Source organism: Scaptodrosophila lebanonensis, unplaced genomic scaffold (genome assembly GCF_003285725.1).
Source record: "Scaptodrosophila lebanonensis strain 11010-0011.00,11010-0021.00 unplaced genomic scaffold, SlebRS2 tig00000043-arrow-pilon, whole genome shotgun sequence".
NCBI classification, from domain to species: domain Eukaryota; kingdom Metazoa; phylum Arthropoda; class Insecta; order Diptera; family Drosophilidae; genus Scaptodrosophila; species Scaptodrosophila lebanonensis.
In genome coordinates this window covers 5,942,992-5,961,053 of record NW_022060545.1, presented here as the reverse complement: position 1 = coordinate 5,961,053, position 18,062 = coordinate 5,942,992, and the positions used below count along the sequence as shown (strand labels likewise).

General features: G+C 35.5%; 1 protein-coding gene across 1 annotated transcript; it reads left to right on the top strand.

The window, feature by feature from the left end:
- Window positions 1-13,373: 13,373 nt before the first annotated feature.
- On the top strand, window positions 13,374-14,237 carry LOC115623124 (ADP-ribosylation factor-like protein 6). Its single transcript, XM_030517333.1, has 5 exons — window positions 13,374-13,551; window positions 13,613-13,661; window positions 13,724-13,803; window positions 13,866-13,994; window positions 14,049-14,237. Exons 1-5 carry the CDS (start codon window positions 13,374-13,376, stop codon window positions 14,216-14,218), a joined length of 606 nt encoding a protein of 201 aa, XP_030373193.1. The 3' UTR covers window positions 14,219-14,237.
- Window positions 14,238-18,062: the final 3,825 nt, after the last annotated feature.

The following is an 18,062-nucleotide window of genomic DNA, read 5'->3' as shown; positions in this document are numbered from 1 at the left end:
CGGTCACATGAATTTAAACAGTCTTTATAAATTAGCAGCTGATCAATTGGTGAATGGCATAGACAAAATACAGCCAACAACAAACATTACGTGCGTTTCGTGTATTAAAAGCAAAATATGTGTGCAACCATTCGAGCCATCAAAGTACCGTGCAACAAACTTGCTAGAAACAATACATTCTGATGTTTGCGGTCCGTTTAATGTGAATTCTATAGGAGGATCACGTTATTTTTTGACATTTATAGACGACAAGTCTCGATATGCAAAAGTTTATTTCATGGCTAATAAAAGCGAGGTGTTTGAACACTTTAAAAACTATCAATCATGTGTTGAGCGAGAAACGGGTCAAAAAATAAAAACAATCAGAAGTGATAACGGGGGTGAATACATTAATAAAAACTTTGATAATTATTTGCAGAATCAAGGCATAAAACGTCAATTGACAGTACCGTATACTCCGCAACAAAACGGCGTCGCAGAACGCTTTAACCGTACAATTGTTGAAATGGCGCGTTCGATGTTAGTCCATGCAGGACTAGGAGAGCAATTTTGGGCTGAAGCTTGTGCGTGTGCCGCTTATATTAGAAACCGTTCGTCGACAAGGGCTTTAGAAAATGCAACTCCTTATGAAGTGTGGTTCGAACGAAAGCCAAGTGTGAAACACTTTAAAGTATTTGGTTGTCTTGCTGTTGGACTCGATAAAACTCAGAAAAGTAAATTCAAACCGAAAGGAAAGGAGTTTATATTCGTTGGTTACAGTGATCAAGTAAAGGGATATAGGCTTTATGATCCAATAAAGCGCATTGTAATTATAAAACGGGATGTGAGATTTGATGAAAACTTGTTTATGGAAACAAATGACAGCAAAGGTTTTTTTGAGTTGGTGCGAAAAGATGTAGAACAAAGTTGTAAAATAAAAGGAGTCAGACAAAACAATGTGAAACAGCAAATCAAGGATGTGGGTCATTCTAATTTTGTGGATTATTCTGATTTCATGTATAAGGAAAAAATAGGAAGTGCCGATCAAAACGTAATAGAACAAGGTGAAGGCATTAGTCGTCCCGAGTCACCACAAACAGACTACGAGGATGCTAGTGAGAATTATAGTAGCAATAGCTCTGAATCAGGCAGTGATGGTGAGAATATTCCTATTTATGGACCAGGCCGTCCACGTATAGTACGTACAGGTGCACCAGGCAGACCTAGTAAGCAGAAACACAGAATTAATATATTGCAGGATTCAGAAGAGGTAAATGTACCTATCACCCTGGATGAAGCAATGACATCTGCACAAGCTACAAATTGGAGAGAAGCTATGAAAGTTGAGTTTGACTCGTTGATAGCAAATAATACATGGACATTAGTTGATCTACCACCAGGTATAAGGGCAATTGGTAATAAGTGGGTTTTCACACTTAAGAAAGCAAATGATGGCAGTATTGAACGATTTAAAGCTAGGCTTGTTGCTAAAGGTTGTAGTCAGCAATATGGTATAAATTACGTCGATACATATTCGCCTGTAGTTCGTTATGCAACCATACGGATGGTTTTTGCATTAGCAGCTGAACTTAAGCTACACTTACACCAAATGGACGTATGCACAGCATACTTAAATGGCGAACTAAATGAAGAAATTTACATGAAACAGCCCGAAATGTTTATTAGCAAGAAGCAGCCAAATCGAGTATTAAAATTAAACAAAGCAATTTACGGCTTAAAACAGGCAGGTCGGGAATGGAATGCGAAGCTTGACAGTGTTTTGCAAGAGTATGGTTTTGTTCCATGTAGTAGTGAGCCATGCCTTTATAAAAAAATGATAAATGATAACATTAATATCATAGCGGTTTATGTAGATGACATCTTAATAGCTAGCCAACGCAGAGAGGATCTAATTTCTATAAAGCAGTATATAGGAAATCAATTCAAATCAGTAGACAAAGGTCCAGTTAGCAATTTTCTAGGTTTTGAAGTCGAGCGAAATGATGACACTGGAGACTTGTTTGTATGTCAAACAAGGTACATCGAAGAGCTACTACAACAATATGGAATGCAAAACTGTAGGTCAGTTGCTACTCCATTAGATGCTGGATTCCAAATCAAGAAGCCTTCAGATGAAGCGAAAACAGTTAACGCTACCGAGTATCAGGCTCTTATTGGGAGTTTGATGTATTTGGCTATATCTACACGTCCAGATATATTACACTCCGTCTGCAAGCTCTCACAAATGAACAAGGACCCGAGAGCTGAACATGAGGCAGGGGCAAAGCACGTTCTACGCTACTTATCCAATACAAAGAACATGAAGCTTCACTACTATAGATGTGGCAAATCAGTCGTGGGCTACACTGATGCCGACTGGGGAGGCAACGTAATCGATCGCAAGTCCTTTACCGGATATATGTTCTTCATGGCTGGTGCTGCTTTTTCTTGGGAATCTCGCAAGCAAGTTACGGTGGCGCTAAGTAGCACAGAGGCCGAATACATGGCATTGGCTGCAGCTGCAAAAGAAGCGGTGTTCTTGAAACAACTATTGACAGAAATCGGATGTTATCCTGAAGAAAGTCCTATTTGTATTAACAGCGATAATTTAAGCGCACAACAGCTTGCAAAGAACCATATGTATCATGCACGCAGCAAGCACATTGATATAAGATATCATTTCATTCGTCAGTTAATTAATGAAAATAAAATTGTCTTAAATTATGTTGATACAGCTAATATGATTGCAGACATATGTACGAAAAATTTATGTAAACAAAAACATGTAAAATTACTGAGCATGACAGGTTTAATGTAAACTAACAAAGTATAGTTTGTGTTGAGAAGAGGTGTTGAAAATAACGTATATTTTATATGGCAACACAAACGTTAACATATTCATTCAATTATCTTTCTGGTAACTCTGTCATGCAATGAGTATGTACAACAATACAATGTAGTTCAGTTCATAAGCTGCCGCCATTCAATAAACACATATACTTATAATATCCTCTATATCGTGTACTTTCAATTTAAACCCAACACTAAGATCTTTCAAGCCAGACTTAAGACTAAGGCTGGTAAAAAATGAATAAATATTAGATTTTATTTTGGGCTAAATGATGATAAAAAAAAAACTTACCGTATACCTTCCACAAATCAAAAGACAGTGCCTGGTTTCCATTAAAATTGTATGCTCAATCAGTTGAGCAGTTAATCTGCCATCCGTAAAGACTCTCAGTTGGCACAACATCGGGCAATGCCTTTAAAAAGCCGACGACCTACCCAATTGACTTAATTTCATTCACAACTTTAGCTAATTTTTAAACTTATCGAAAACAAAGCTTGACATGCCTGACCTTTCATTTACTGCACATCAATCTCAAGGAAAGGCAGAGCTTAAGCAATATACATACATATACAAGTATTCAGAGAATAAGTAAAATAAGCGCAGGTAATTTCTTTCCCCTTAAGGACACTTGAAGGTTCAACAGCTACAGCGCTGCAAGTATACATTTGGTTAAAATTGTTGCTTCAATTCAATTCAGTTTTGTTTTGCCAGCTGGCGAGTTCAAAGGAGAAGAAACAAGGAGAAACCAGAAACTTTCGTAGACGCTTCCAATTAAAGTTAACAATACTTTTGGCCAACAGAATGTCGAGTAGGAGTCGGCAAATATTTAAGCTCATTAAGGGTATCTGAGACGCACTTTAAGCAAATGCCGCTTTGAAACATCGCACTGCATAGGTACAAGGACTTGGAGAGCTCATTTAAAGGCCACAAATATGCATGAAAAATGTGTCAGCCTCAGCACAACGTTTTCTATTTCTCTTTCAGCTCCTACTCATTTGGTGTTTGTTTTCCGGTTGTTTTGTACCATGAGCCAAGTAAATGTCACCGCTGCTAGAAATTAAATATTTTGAAATTAATGTGAAGTTGGCATGTTGCTAGGGTAGATCTGTTCCAATTCCGAAGAAGACAAGAAAGTCGAGCTAAATTACACATTAGACTTGAGTGTTGCTACCGTGGGAGATTAAAGGGTGACTCGTTGGATGATACTCAGTTGAACCTGATTTGTTGCCTTATAATTATTTCGAACTATCGACGAATACCAGTTTATCAAATAAATGTGCTCAAATGTGAGATTTCTTTTTAGAACATATCCATAACAATGAATACATAAATAAAGCTAAAATATAAAAAAGCATTTTAGAACTTTCAAAATGTACAAATCGGCCGATCTTTTGATTAAAACAAAACCTCAAATATGTGTAATGTATGGTATAATTTTGTTCACTTCAACCTATTTCCGTTTGCTATTTTGTGCATATAAGAAACTTATTTTATGTTATAATTTTTGCCGTTTTGGGTAAATTTATTTATTTTTTTTATTTGGATATTATATTGCATATTCACATTCAATTTTAATTAGTCTTAATTGCTCGATACTAATTGAAGACATATGTATAGCTGGCAGCTATCTTCCTGTAATACAATACTGCATAAAACTTAAACATTTAAAATTTCCAATGAGATTCAAACAAATGAATTCACGGAATTGATGTTTCTTCAACTCACTTCTTGCCTAATTTCCAAGTAATAAAGCACACGGAAAATGGAAATGTTATTATAATTTTATCATAATGAGGCAAAATGTTGAAATACCACAAATAAGGTTCGATTGTGTAGACGGATGAATGATTGGTATTTAAATTTAAAATAAACTGAATAAAGTTCAATTCCCTTTTCGACTTGTCAATTAAATTGATGTACAGACAATATTATTGGCTTCTTATTGCAATGTCTTTAACACTTTATCCCGCACAATCACTTAAGGTGAACAAAAAAATCGTAACTAATTGAGTCTAGACTTAAAAGTTGTCAATGTTTATTTTGCGAATTTGGGGGCTCGCGGCAGTAGTCGCTCTGGAAGCAAACATAAAAGCTTGCTTGCCACATGTGGCATGTAGTCGTACAATTGTGCAGACTTAAGTCCTGGAAATTACTTGGGGTAAAGCTTGAAGTCAAATGTAATTAGTTTTGATAGAACCAACAAATGAGAGCTTAATTGGAATTAGTTGCCACCAAAATTGTGTCCTTGAGCGCTAGTCAGCCGTCAAATAAAGAGCAGCAACACAAAACATAAATATCTACTTAAACATCTTTTGCCACAAGACTCTCAGTAGTATCATGATTTGGTGCAGTTAAATAGTGGCAAAAAGTAAAATAAAAACCAAAACAAATTGAACTTAAATAAAAAGTGTACAACTTAGAACCAACCTGTAAATTAAATGCAAACTCAATTGCGTAAAAGCAAAAACGACAAAAGAAAACAACCCAAAACTGACAGCTCGACATGCGGCTCAGACATCATCGAACGAGCCACAAAGGAGTTTCCTAATGAAGGTTGCATCAACCATTTTTCACCTTGCCTATAGCGGACTGGATGGTGTGTCATAAAAACAATGTAAAAAGGTCTTAACAATGTGTTTTGTGTTCTCCAGTACCTAGCTCTTAATTTTCATTAAATACATTTTATTTAGCTGCGGCTTATAATGTACAGCGTAACGTGCAAAAAAGAAAAGAAAAAATAAATAAAATTACAAACACGGGGAACATGAAAAACACATTTGAGACCATGTGTACTCGCATTAGCTTCCCCTTGGCTTTCCCTGATTTGTTGTAAATTCCTGCCAAGCTCTGATTTAAATAAAATATGAATAAATCGCGTACCGAGAACATTTGGCCGAGCGGCTTAGTTTGATAAAGCATTGAAAGCATGAAAATTGGACTGAAGAGTGGATACGAAAAAATACAGTCTCCGCTGCTAATATTTAAGCTGTTGTTGTTGAAAATAAAGGAATGTTATTTATCTTGCTGTAAGGCATAATTACGTGCTCTCAGTGTTTATAGTGGCCGTCTGCTGTTTATTTATTTCTTATTTTCCATTTACTCTATAATCTTTTATATGTTTGCTGGTTTTCAAATAAAAAAGCAAACAGTTTATGGCACCTGTAACAGGACCTAAATAAAGGTGAAGCCACTGCAAATTGTTGACAAAATTCGCAGACAAACGTTACTTTGTAGTCCACTGAAACAGAAATATGTATTTGGCGACATTGATGTGGGTCGCACATTGGCAGGATGAGAAAGAGAATTCATAGAAATATTTCTGTTAAATATGAGTGCAGACTATTGGATAGAGCATAAAGGGCTATACTTTCAAATTCACACAAAAGCATTTCTGCAGAAGGAGCAAATAAAATGTAGTCAGAAAAAGCATCTACTCATTTTTCAATAGAATACTAATAAACGAAAGTAATGCAAAGTGCTTACTGAAGTGGAACAAAGAAGATAAGCAAGATATAAATAAGTAAAATCGTGTGACATTTATTTACTACAGTTGCTTCAAGTTTGTTAGAAAAAGATCTGCTAAAGAAATAAAGCTAACTATATTGTAGAAATTTTACTTACAAAAAAAGATCTGCTAAAGAAATAGAGCTAACTATATTGTAGAAATTTTACTTACAAAAGGCTTAAGCTTTTATTCGTCAGTAAACAGCTGATGCGAAATGGATCTACAATAGTAATGGATCTACAATACTGCAAGTCAATTAGAAAATTTTAAGAGTATTTGAAAGCACTAAGACGTAAATAGTCAGCCATTGGAATTAAGAAAGTTAACAACTTCGAACATATATTTTGCTACATTTAGAATAATTGGCCTAAGTTTTCATGTATAGCTGCTTCAATGCAAGTTGAACTGAATCTCGTTATAATGGCTTTAAATTGCAAACTCTTTTCATGCATTTTATCTAAGCACCATTTTAAATATTTTATAAATAAATTAACATCTTTTATGGAGATGCACACATACACTTTTACCCAACTCCATGCTCTAAAGGTTAATAGATTTTGAAATGGATTTCTATTCCAACCATAGGGTAAGCAGCAACTAAAAAAGACATAAAAACAGTTGCACAGAACGAAAAGAAAATTCCTAAAATAAAATCAACAAATGCTGTGTAATCAAATATTTCCATTCGTACTGGGCAAGTCATGCGATTGATTTATTTCTACAGATGTGTATTTGAACTGAAAACATCCTGCCACACAAATGTTCAGATCAAAAATATGTGCAGAAAAAAAGCATAGATATAAAGCTTAAGAAAAACAAATAGCTTGGGAATGGAATTTTTCACCCAACGGTCATGTTTCGAATAAATAGTGTGAAGTTTAATTTGTTTCCTTTGATTTTTTTATTGGCGCTTTTCCTTTGTGGGGCTAGCAGAAAGTATTTAGTGTGTTTAGCAAATAAAATTACATTGAACACAACATCAAATAATCACATGGGTAATCATGGGTAATCAAGTTATTCATTTTCTTACTTATTTGTTATTGTTTCTGTTGCCCACCCAAGTAACCACACACATACACGTACACACACAGACGCAGCCGAAGCACCACCACTTGTTTTCCAATTAGACAAGCATGACCAGCGTTAAATTCATTGATAAATTTTCCAGACACATACAAACAATAAATTGCTCAATTGCCAAACAAATGAAGAGTGTATGTATTTTTAATAGATTTTTTATTTGCTTATTTATGAGACTCATTGCTGCCTGAATGCCACAACTGCCAGCTGCACCTCTTAATTCGCTCTTTTGTATGCCTCGGGAGTGAAATTATGAACAAGTTGAAAATCCATTTAATGCTCGTCATTACACTAAAAACTAATGCATTTCCAGCTAAGCTCGCAGTACGATTATTTTCAAATGCCATTTCAATGCATTCAGATGTCAAGCGGAAATGCGAAAATGCGAAAATGCATTCTGTATGACAATACAAGTAGAGTGTAGAATATTAATTTCATACATACCTGAAAATTAATTACGCGCTCGCTGGCGACAGAATATCAGCACAGACTAATACGCGGGATTTGTTTAATGGAAAATATCGAATAATTATTAAATAATAAATACACTCGTTGCCGTCGTTTGTCCAAAATTGCTCGCAACCCAAATGTAATTATGGTAATTGCATACCAAAAGGTTCAAAAGCCGATGGTGTTTCTAATTTTAAATTCCAACCAAATTTGATTTCTGCGGTCTCATACACACAAACTAACAAACAAATGGCATTATCAAGAGTTGCCAATTAAAAATAAAATGCACCAGATTTTCAAGTGAGCAGTGCACAATTGTTATTTTGTGTGATTATTATTTTTGACGATTGCATTGCCGCTGGTTAAAACTCAATTACTATATGTGCAATGTCTATATCGACGTGTAATAAATATTACTAGAGCGAATTCTACTACGCGACGATAGAGAATGGCATCGCGCCTAGTATTTCAAACACGCTCGCACATTAAATGCTGACAATACACTCAGTCCAAGACACACAATGTCTTAATATCTCAGCTTCGGTTTCAGTTCATGAGCTGGCTGTGAAGCGTTTAATAAAGACCTTCGTTTATCATGAATGCCGCCCGACAATAACCGACCAACCGACCAACCGACATCGACACCGACCGCACAATGATAGAGCACAGAGGCAACTGTCTGGGCAGGTCTTGCCGGCAGCCTGTTTTTTCGGACCGGCAATGTGCAAAATATTTTTTCGACTATTGATTCCTCTGCCGCGCACACACACACGCACACACATACTCGTATAGCTGCAGGGCCAGATACAGATACTTTATCGTTAATTCAATATACAAAAATACGTATACGCTACGTTGTACACAGACGCGAGACAACTTAACGAGGCGTGGGGCCAAGACAGGTGCTGGATGCGTCGTTTGTACCCAAATCTTAATCAATTTTCGCACTAAAGACCAATAAAATTGAATTGCGGTAAACAGCAACATCAACACCAACATCAACGTCAACGTCAAGCACACACACACATACTTATCTATCGTCATTGTATCGTTATGTTGGGAGGCTGGGCGTGTCTCTGCTACCCACCCACTTTTTATTGGCTGGAACAGAATAAATAAATAACACCCAAAGGTTGTTGTTTATTATCTTTGTGATGTACACAGATTTCCATTTGATTATGTCGATAAATGCTTTATACGTCAATTGTTTATGTATGTTAAGTGTTGTGTTGAGTGATAACATACATACATACATACTTATACTTACTATATACAATTTATCTTAATTTGATAAGCTGCTTAACAAAGCAAAACACAGAAATGTTTGCAGGCAAAGCTCTATATTTTTGAACAATATAATTAGATTTTTCAACCGCCTAAATCAATATATGTATAGCTGCATAAATGTACCCGTTATCTCATTATAATTGTTATCTTTATAATGGCTAACATCGGTTAGCAGTACAAGCACAAGATAAACAGAATGATATTGGCAATGCATGGGGCACAGAGTCAGGGCTTTTGGACTTTGGCAAACCAACCAACCCAACTCTGTTATCTAATAGACTTCCAGCCGAACAAAGCGTCTTCAAAGACAAAAATTATCTACACGATATCGCTCCCTCAATAATCAAAATATTACAGATTTCTTTAGTACGTTCATTTTTACAAACAACTTCAACACTATTTTAAATTAATAAATTAATTTATACAGATACTGTAAGAAACCCTTACTTAAAACACCTAACATTTAATATATTTATTTTACTGTTATTTCATTGTGGCACTAGTAATTATACTACTTTGATCACAGTATAAATTGAGAAATAAATCGTTCTTGTTCATATCTAAGCGCATTTAACGTATTCGCACAACTTTCAATTGTAAAATATTTACTTATATATAGTATATATGAAAATGTTACGCTTTCTAATTGGAAGAGCATCTAGAGCAGTCCAATAGTGCCAGTTATTAGCGGCTATCTTATATGTAATGTAAAGATTATAATGGATTTTTAAGTATCCAACAAGCACTTGGGTGATTGATGAATTATATTTAATTGAGCTATCTACGCTTTTGATGAAAAACAGTTTGAATATGTGAGTAAATAAAAAAAGATGTTTGAGGTTACTCGTACTTTATGATCTAAAAAGACGAGTCCAATTATATATAATGATTATTATCAACTGGATTATTATAGAACTGGATTATAAACCAACAATCATTCATGACACTATACCTCATACTTCTATCATAATTACTTAGCGCTGCATGATTTAAAAACTGTACTTAACTGTCCTCATACTCAACTGACCATTATACCTCACTTTTTTAAATTATTTAAATGTTTTTCATATATTTTTACAAAATCCATCCATTTCCTTAAAATAAATTGAAATTACATTCATATTGTTTCCAAGTGAGCTTTCGTTCAATATGAGCTCAAATCCTATAAATAATTATAAATAGTTTGTATATGTATGTATAAATAGGTACGTAAGTACAAGTATAAGCCTATACAAATTAGAGGAACACTGCTGATGTTGCTATTCAAATGGTGGCATCGTGGCGCCAATTAGCGCTTGCTGCTAAATTAAATTAATTACCAGCTAATTAAACTAAATTCGTGCGACACTCAAATATATGCAAACAAAGAGCAAAACCTGCGAACGCTCGACCACTTGCAATTTCCGATGTTTACTTTGGCGGGATGGGCCTGTGTCTGACTGGATGATTGACTGGCTGGCTGACTAGCTGGCTGACTAGCTGGCTGATTGGCTAGCTGGACTGACTGCGACAATATGTTATCCGATATTCTTTTAATGCGTTGTTCGTCTCTGGACAAATATCCAAATACAAAGCGATGCATACCAGTTCGTGCCTGCTAATTGACTTAATTAATACAATTATTACTCTGCCGGGCGCCGGCCCAGACAAAAATGAACAAGATGTATGTAGATCAGATAGCTGCACTGTCAAATATGTGCGCTGAAAATATTTTTGAATACAATTCAATTTTTGTATGCCTCGCATTTCAATAAAAGTGAATCAATTACGCGGTGTTTTTGTTTGTTTGTGTTAAATTGCTGCCTATTGCCAGGCGCAAATTGGCAAGCTTTATATTTATTGATTGTTTTTTTTTTTTTTTTTGGCATATATGTGCCAAGAATACACACTCATATGCACATACTTGTGCATATGTATTTGTTGTCTACCTGGCCAGCGTAGACTCTGCAGCTGCTTTCATTTAATTGATGTCTAAAGTGCTTGTTTACAGTCGTCGGCACCATAGCCGCCAACGCCACAACCAGCGGAACCATTTTACCAAATTGGAAAAGCAAACCGGCACTTGGCACAGACAAAGTGCTGATTCTGCCCTTGCTCTCCCCATTTTACTGATCCTGCCGCTATTACCAACAATTTGAATTGTTGGGCTTATAATTAATGCATTTATGCAAAATTTCCGCTTCGTTGCCAATGACAAATGTAAATAAACATTTGTTTTGATTTATGCGCAGTTAATTACATGCTTAAATCATTGAATGCCGCCGACCGTACTCAGACTGATTGCAAGATGAGCACCGATATTGTTAATGGCCAAATCAAATAAAACAAATGCAAAATTAATGCTATATTTACGAGTATAGGTGAGAACGTTTACATATCATCATAATGTTAATCATTTGTTTTGGCCGCGCGCTTAAGATAGCATTAGCTATCTGTTTCTGCTGGTCCTACCTATCTATCGACTTTTAAATGTGTATATATTTGTATGTACGTATTGTTATTGTCATGGGGAAGTTAATCGTTATGTTTGTGGTATCAAATCGACAGCCTGCATTATGGCCTATGTCTAGAGCTCTATGCGTGACAAAGAGCTGGCGCACTGGCGATACAATAAATATGTCTCGTATTTGGTAAATTAACCAAGTATTTATAAACCTAATCGTAACGTTCACAGCCATAATTATTTGTTCGTCAATATAGTCTAACGTGTAATAACCAACATTTATTTTAAGCTTTTCTTTTTCAACATTGTTGCAGACCAGTGGCCTCTGTCATTATAGCAGCTCTACTGTTACCTAAAGGGTAAAAGGTTATCCAAACTAAGTGTGAAGGTATGTAACAAAAAGGCGGAGGCGCGGCAGACCCAATAATTTGTTTATATTCCCAATCAGTGTGAGGAACTATTCGATATAACCATGACCGTCTGTTTGTTCATCTCTCTGTCTGTCTTCCCTTCTGTGGGTCTGTATGGTCGCAAGAATTTCGGAAAGTGCAACAAGTGAAAGAATAATAAAAACTAGATGTATCCAGCAATTAAAACGCTGATCTTATTATTGCTGGTTAGAGTGTATCGACACCTTTTAGCAATTGCGAGAAAAAAGTGATATATAATGATATACTGACCGCTTCACAAACTTCGCAGTCATTTCGATTGGCATTGGTTGTTACTCACGAAAACCACAGGTTATTTTTAGGCAGACTATACATTAGTTTATTCTCTGTATTTGTCTCTTTCTGTCAAATATTGGAACCGAAATGATCGAATTATTATCATCAAATGATATACGTGTAGACTATACGTTCCATTAGTATGTATTGTCTTCGAACTCAATACAGTTTTTATTTTGAAAGGCACGTGCCGTCTGCCTCAAAGATATTCCCGCAACTCACACTTATTTATAATATCATATCTGCTAATTTGTTAAGCATGCCATGAGATGAATAAAGACGAAAACCTCTTGACGAGGTAAAAAATAAGTGGCGAAGGCCACTGTTGGAGTATCTACCAAGATATTGTAGAAGTCTGATAGTTAAATTGATTCGCTAACAATTTAGCTTAGAATTGAGCAATATGGATGAAATTTGAAACATAAGTATGGAATTATAATAATGAATATTACGTATTCAAAGTCAAATTTTAAGACAAACGCACATACAAACAGAAAGACGGACAAATGGACAGACATATCTAGGTCGTTTTCTCTTGCCGTAATGGCTAAGAACATTATATACTTTATGAAGTCGGAGATGCTTCCTTCTACCTGTAACATACATACATACATACCTTTTTACCCTTCGGGTCAAGGGTATAATATCTTTAATACTCTATGACCACTTTAGAACTGAAAAACAAAATAGAAAAAACTTAAATTAAACTATCATACAATAAAGAAATTGTCTAATTTGGCTTCATTTTAGCTTCAAGAAACACTACTCTTGTGTCTGGCGAAAAAAAATTCATTTTCCACATATGTGTTGTATTGAAAGCTTTCGGTTTGACAGGGACCTTCAAAGTTTAGTGACTGCTTCTGGAAGTTGAAGGTAAAAAACGGAAAGTTGCTTTCAATAAATCGATTCGACGTACAGTTTCCATGGCAATCAATGCCTTCTCGACGACTGCTTAGCCAAAACATTAACATTCGCTTGTCCTCAACGCGTTAGTTTTGCTGTTGAGTTCTGTAAACATTTGTTGCTGGTGGTGCTGTCTATTGTTCAAAAAATATGGGAATGTTGCACAATTTGGCCGATTTGCTCAAGATTAAGAAGGATAAGATGACAATTCTTGTGCTCGGTCTAAATAATAGTGGCAAATCAACGATAGTCAATCATTTCAAAAAGTCAAATGAACAGTCGGCCATTATGGTGCCAACTGTGGGATTCGAACAGCAACAATTTTACAGTAAGTTTGGCTTAACTAGCATTAACAAATCAATGTTTATTAACTACACAGTTTTCTCTAGGCATGGGCGTAACCATTAAGGCAATCGATATGTCGGGTGCCACAAGATACAGGAAAGTACTATATAACCCCTTCACAATGCCAACTTCAACCAATCTCTTTACCACCTCTTTAGGAACCTCTGGGAGACGCGGTTTAAGACCTGCCAAGGCATCATATACGTTATAGATTCGAGTGACTATATGAGATTCGGTATTAATTATTTTTTAATGTTTTCGTGCAATGAGGCGAATAAAGATATTTTGTTATTACAGTTGTTGTCAAAGACGAATTGGAGGCTCTATTACAACATCCTGACTTGATGAATCGAAATATACCGATTCTTTTCTACGGAAATAAGTCGGACTGCGAGGACGCTCTCTCCAGCGTTAAAATAGCAGCAGGTGCGTAAGCCCTGCAAAATTCAAGGAGTTGAATATGAAACATTTATGGTTTAGCTCTGGGACTGGAAAATATTAAGGAGAAGCCTTGGCACATTTGTTCGAGCAATGCGGTTTCCGGTGAAGGACTGGAGGAGGGAGTCCAGTGGCTGGTTCAGCACATACGATACGCTATGTTAAACAGTCATGATGGTGCCAAATTGAAGGCTCACTCTAAAAACAAATAAATTATTTCAAATTGGGGAATTGCACGTTCTCATTGAAATTATGGAATTGAGCCAATTCTCAAAAGTTTTTTTTACCACATATGTTATATGAGAGCTGCCCTTAGTGTCTATTTTGATGTAAATAAGATTTTCACAGCACGTTTACCATCGAAAGAAATAAGAGACGGACATTTGTGTTGTGAACGACTATATAGCACACGTATATAAATACAAGTATATGTCAAGGCTGGCGACTACATAAGTACAAGTATTTCGTACGTGAATATGATAACCAAATGGCTATCACGACATTTCGCATAAATACACTTTATTATCCTTATTTGCAGTGAGTTGTTATTGCTAGTATTTTTTTTAAAGTACATAGTTGACGGTTGATTGCAATTAAACTTGTATACTCACACAAACATACAAGTGATAAAAAAAAGATTATCCATTTTAATGGGAAGCAAGCGCTTCCGACGATTTTGAAAATATTTCAGCCAAAGCTAATGAACCCACAATGACTAACTTGACAAGCAATGACTCCCTAATTAATTGGCAACAAGCTATTATTTTATTATTCCCGCTGCAGAATTTCTTCAACACTTTTATGCCGCAAATTTCATAAATACTCGTAATAAAAGAAAATGTCACCACTTAAAACTTTGTCACTTCAAAATCTGCACAGCTTCCTACTTATACTTGTAAGAACAATTTGCTTGATTACCCAGAAGCCAACAAAATGTCTTGTTAATCAGTTAATGAAGCAATAGAGCCAATAGTGCTTCTTAAAACATTGCTACTGCAGATGAAGGAAACTAACTGGTTTGTCCTTATTTGCATAATTATGGAAAGGAGGCTAAAATCGTTGCATACCGAGCAAAATATTGAAATTCCAGTCACATACACTTACACAAGTTCCGCATTCACAACCGTATCTAAAATCTTACCAAAGTCAAACTTTCGTAGCAATTAGATTTTACGTTCCACAGACTCGAACTCAGATATTAGTTTGTTTAGCTTGGCTTTCTTAAAGCAACGGGTCTACCACATTATGTAGTGCCATGAAAAGTTTTGTCAAAGTTCTTCGCACACATTTAGTCGAAGCTTATATGCATCTAAACGTTGGAGCTTGTATGCAAGCAAGAAAGCAACTTCGACTGTCTGTCATTTTTTACTTTCACTTACGTATTCTGAATTCCCTCGAGCTACGTGACATACAGAAATTTTTCTAGCTGCTACTACAGGCACTTGACCTTTGGCACCGTGTTCGGGATGTCAACGATGTCAAGTACACGCGAATTTTGCCAATGTACTCTATTACCGCACTCAAGCGCGAGTGAATCCCTTGGCAAGCCATCCAAAAGTATATAAGTGCGCCAAGTTAAATGGTTGCGGATGGGGGCAGGTGCCACTCAAAGAATCCTAAGAACATCACGCGCACTTTAAGTGTTTTCCTACATTTGTTTCTGCGTTCTTGTCGTGCGAAAGCAATTTGCAATCAACAACCGAACGCCAAGTGCAACCAATTTTTGTTTGTTTATCCAACAACCGCGTCGACAACTGCCGTGGTGCAGTAATACATACAGACTATATACAAGTATATATAAGTATTTATAAATGTAGGTATGGAGGAAAATGGCAACCAAATATTTGCCATTGTAGCCGGCCAATAAATGGCCATATCCATTTGGCCAGTGCTAATTGGCATTGTTATTAGGCCGGAACTGTGCGACCCCGACGCGACCTTTCCAAAATGCCGCCCACGCGGCCGTTAATTAAAATGTTGTCAGCATTAGATTGCAACGCGTGACCGCAGTTAAGCTTTAGGTAAATAAATAAATTCCACTTGCTTTATCGTTTCATTTGCCGCAGGCGAACATTTTTATTGCTCCAGTTTAATTCCATATTTGTATTTTTGTTGCCCAGTTATTTGTCTTTAATGTGGAGCATCTTCGGAGGCGGCTGCTTTTGCTCTTTTCCCATACGCAAATACAAGTAAACAGACACATTGGTCTGAATTGGTCTGAGATACACGTACTTCGTATAAAAAATGAACTCCTGAGTATATGACTCGGTTTGAATCACGGCGTTATCATCATCGCATAAAGCATGATTTCGAAATTACTTACAGTTTTCAAAATTCTGTAAGATTGGTGTCATAAAAATGTCAAGCTGTGGTGTTTGGCCAAATCTGTAGGATGATTCCGCAGCATAATAAAAAAAAAAACATATCAGCAATAGAAAAAGTTTTCATGCAGTTTTCTCTCACAGAGCACTCGATTTACTCAAGACAGATTCTGAACTATTTCTCTAAATCGTTACGATTTCATTTTTCTTAATCTGCACATTACTTAATAGAATTATATTTTTTATTATTAAGTTAAAAATTGAGTATGCATAATTCAAATTTTAGTGTTCGTGGAATCTGGAAACTTTATTTCTTTTTATTTGAGTTTGAACTACAAATATTCCAGCTTCTGTACATTTGGCGGGCAAGTTTAAATTGAAATTAGCATACAATCATATTTAAATAAAGCTCGACTCCCTTTCAAAATAAAACATTCCCAAAACCTTTGCGTATTTCATGATTTTATTGACCTCCATTAAAGACCACTGTGCATGCTATTCTATTTGTTGATAGTTTTTACACTACACCGTATGCGTGTTGGATTTTTATGTTTTATGCGTCTCATAAATGTGTGATCTACTTGTAAACAAAATTGTAAACACCATTATTTTGCACATACACGTACATATGTATGTATGTAATTTTGTGCTTTGTGTTTATGTGATTGTTTGTGGCTCTATGTTGGGCTGCTCGTCTTTTTTATAGTCTTGCGGAAGGAACCAAAGCATTGAATGGAACGACGAACCAACAGACAAAGAGACAGACAGGCAGGCAAAAAAGATAACACAAGCGAACAGACAGCCATAAAAATATTGAACCGTGTTTTGTGTATGCCAATGGAATATTTTTCGCCTCTTGGGCATTTTATGAATTTATTTAATTGATGTCATTTCTTGTTCAATTTGAACCATTATTGGACACGAGACAGTTTATTGGCATTGGGTCGACCATATGACTAGGCAAAGGTTCACATTCGATTGATGTGAATGGTATCCAGGGAAACGCAAGAAAACTCAATTGGAATCAAATGTACGAGATGTAAAAGTTGATTTATAATTGAACTTCAGCTTAAATACTTAAAGTGGTCGAATCTGAAAGTAACTTTAAAATTTCTTGAAAAAATTAAATATTTTCTGAATATTGAATATTTGCTTTGCTAAATTTAAAAAACTTGTAAAAGGAAGCTGCTCCCTTTAGCATATATTTTCGTACAATATCAAAATAATATGAAACACTCTGAATTAATGAGTTCGTTTATACCCAATGCTCGGTATGGAAATTCGTACATTAAAAAATAGAAAAAAGAAATAAAAACAATGTGTACAAAATGTTAAGCAACGAGCAAAAAGCTGTTATTAAACCCTATTCATATGTACTAATATAAATGTATAATAAATGTTTTGATACAGGTTTTAAGCCTTGATGTCATTAAACAAAATGCTCTTAATCAATTCGTTTATACACTTTTGGAGTTAATTTCTTTTCAGATTTTATCAAATATATATTTTAAATCGTCTGTAGCTGCTTTTCAAGTATTTAAGCCTTTCTGAGACTTTTAAAGCAAATTCCCTTCATTTGGCAATATGCTTATGGAACAAAGGGAACATTCAATTATGTTTGAAAAATTAAGCTTTCGAAAAATCCTAAAATTGAGAGCCATCTTAAATCAGATGAATTTTCTATAAGTCGTATTCGTACGCATGAAATGAGGTCTTCGTCCTCTTAAACAATGTA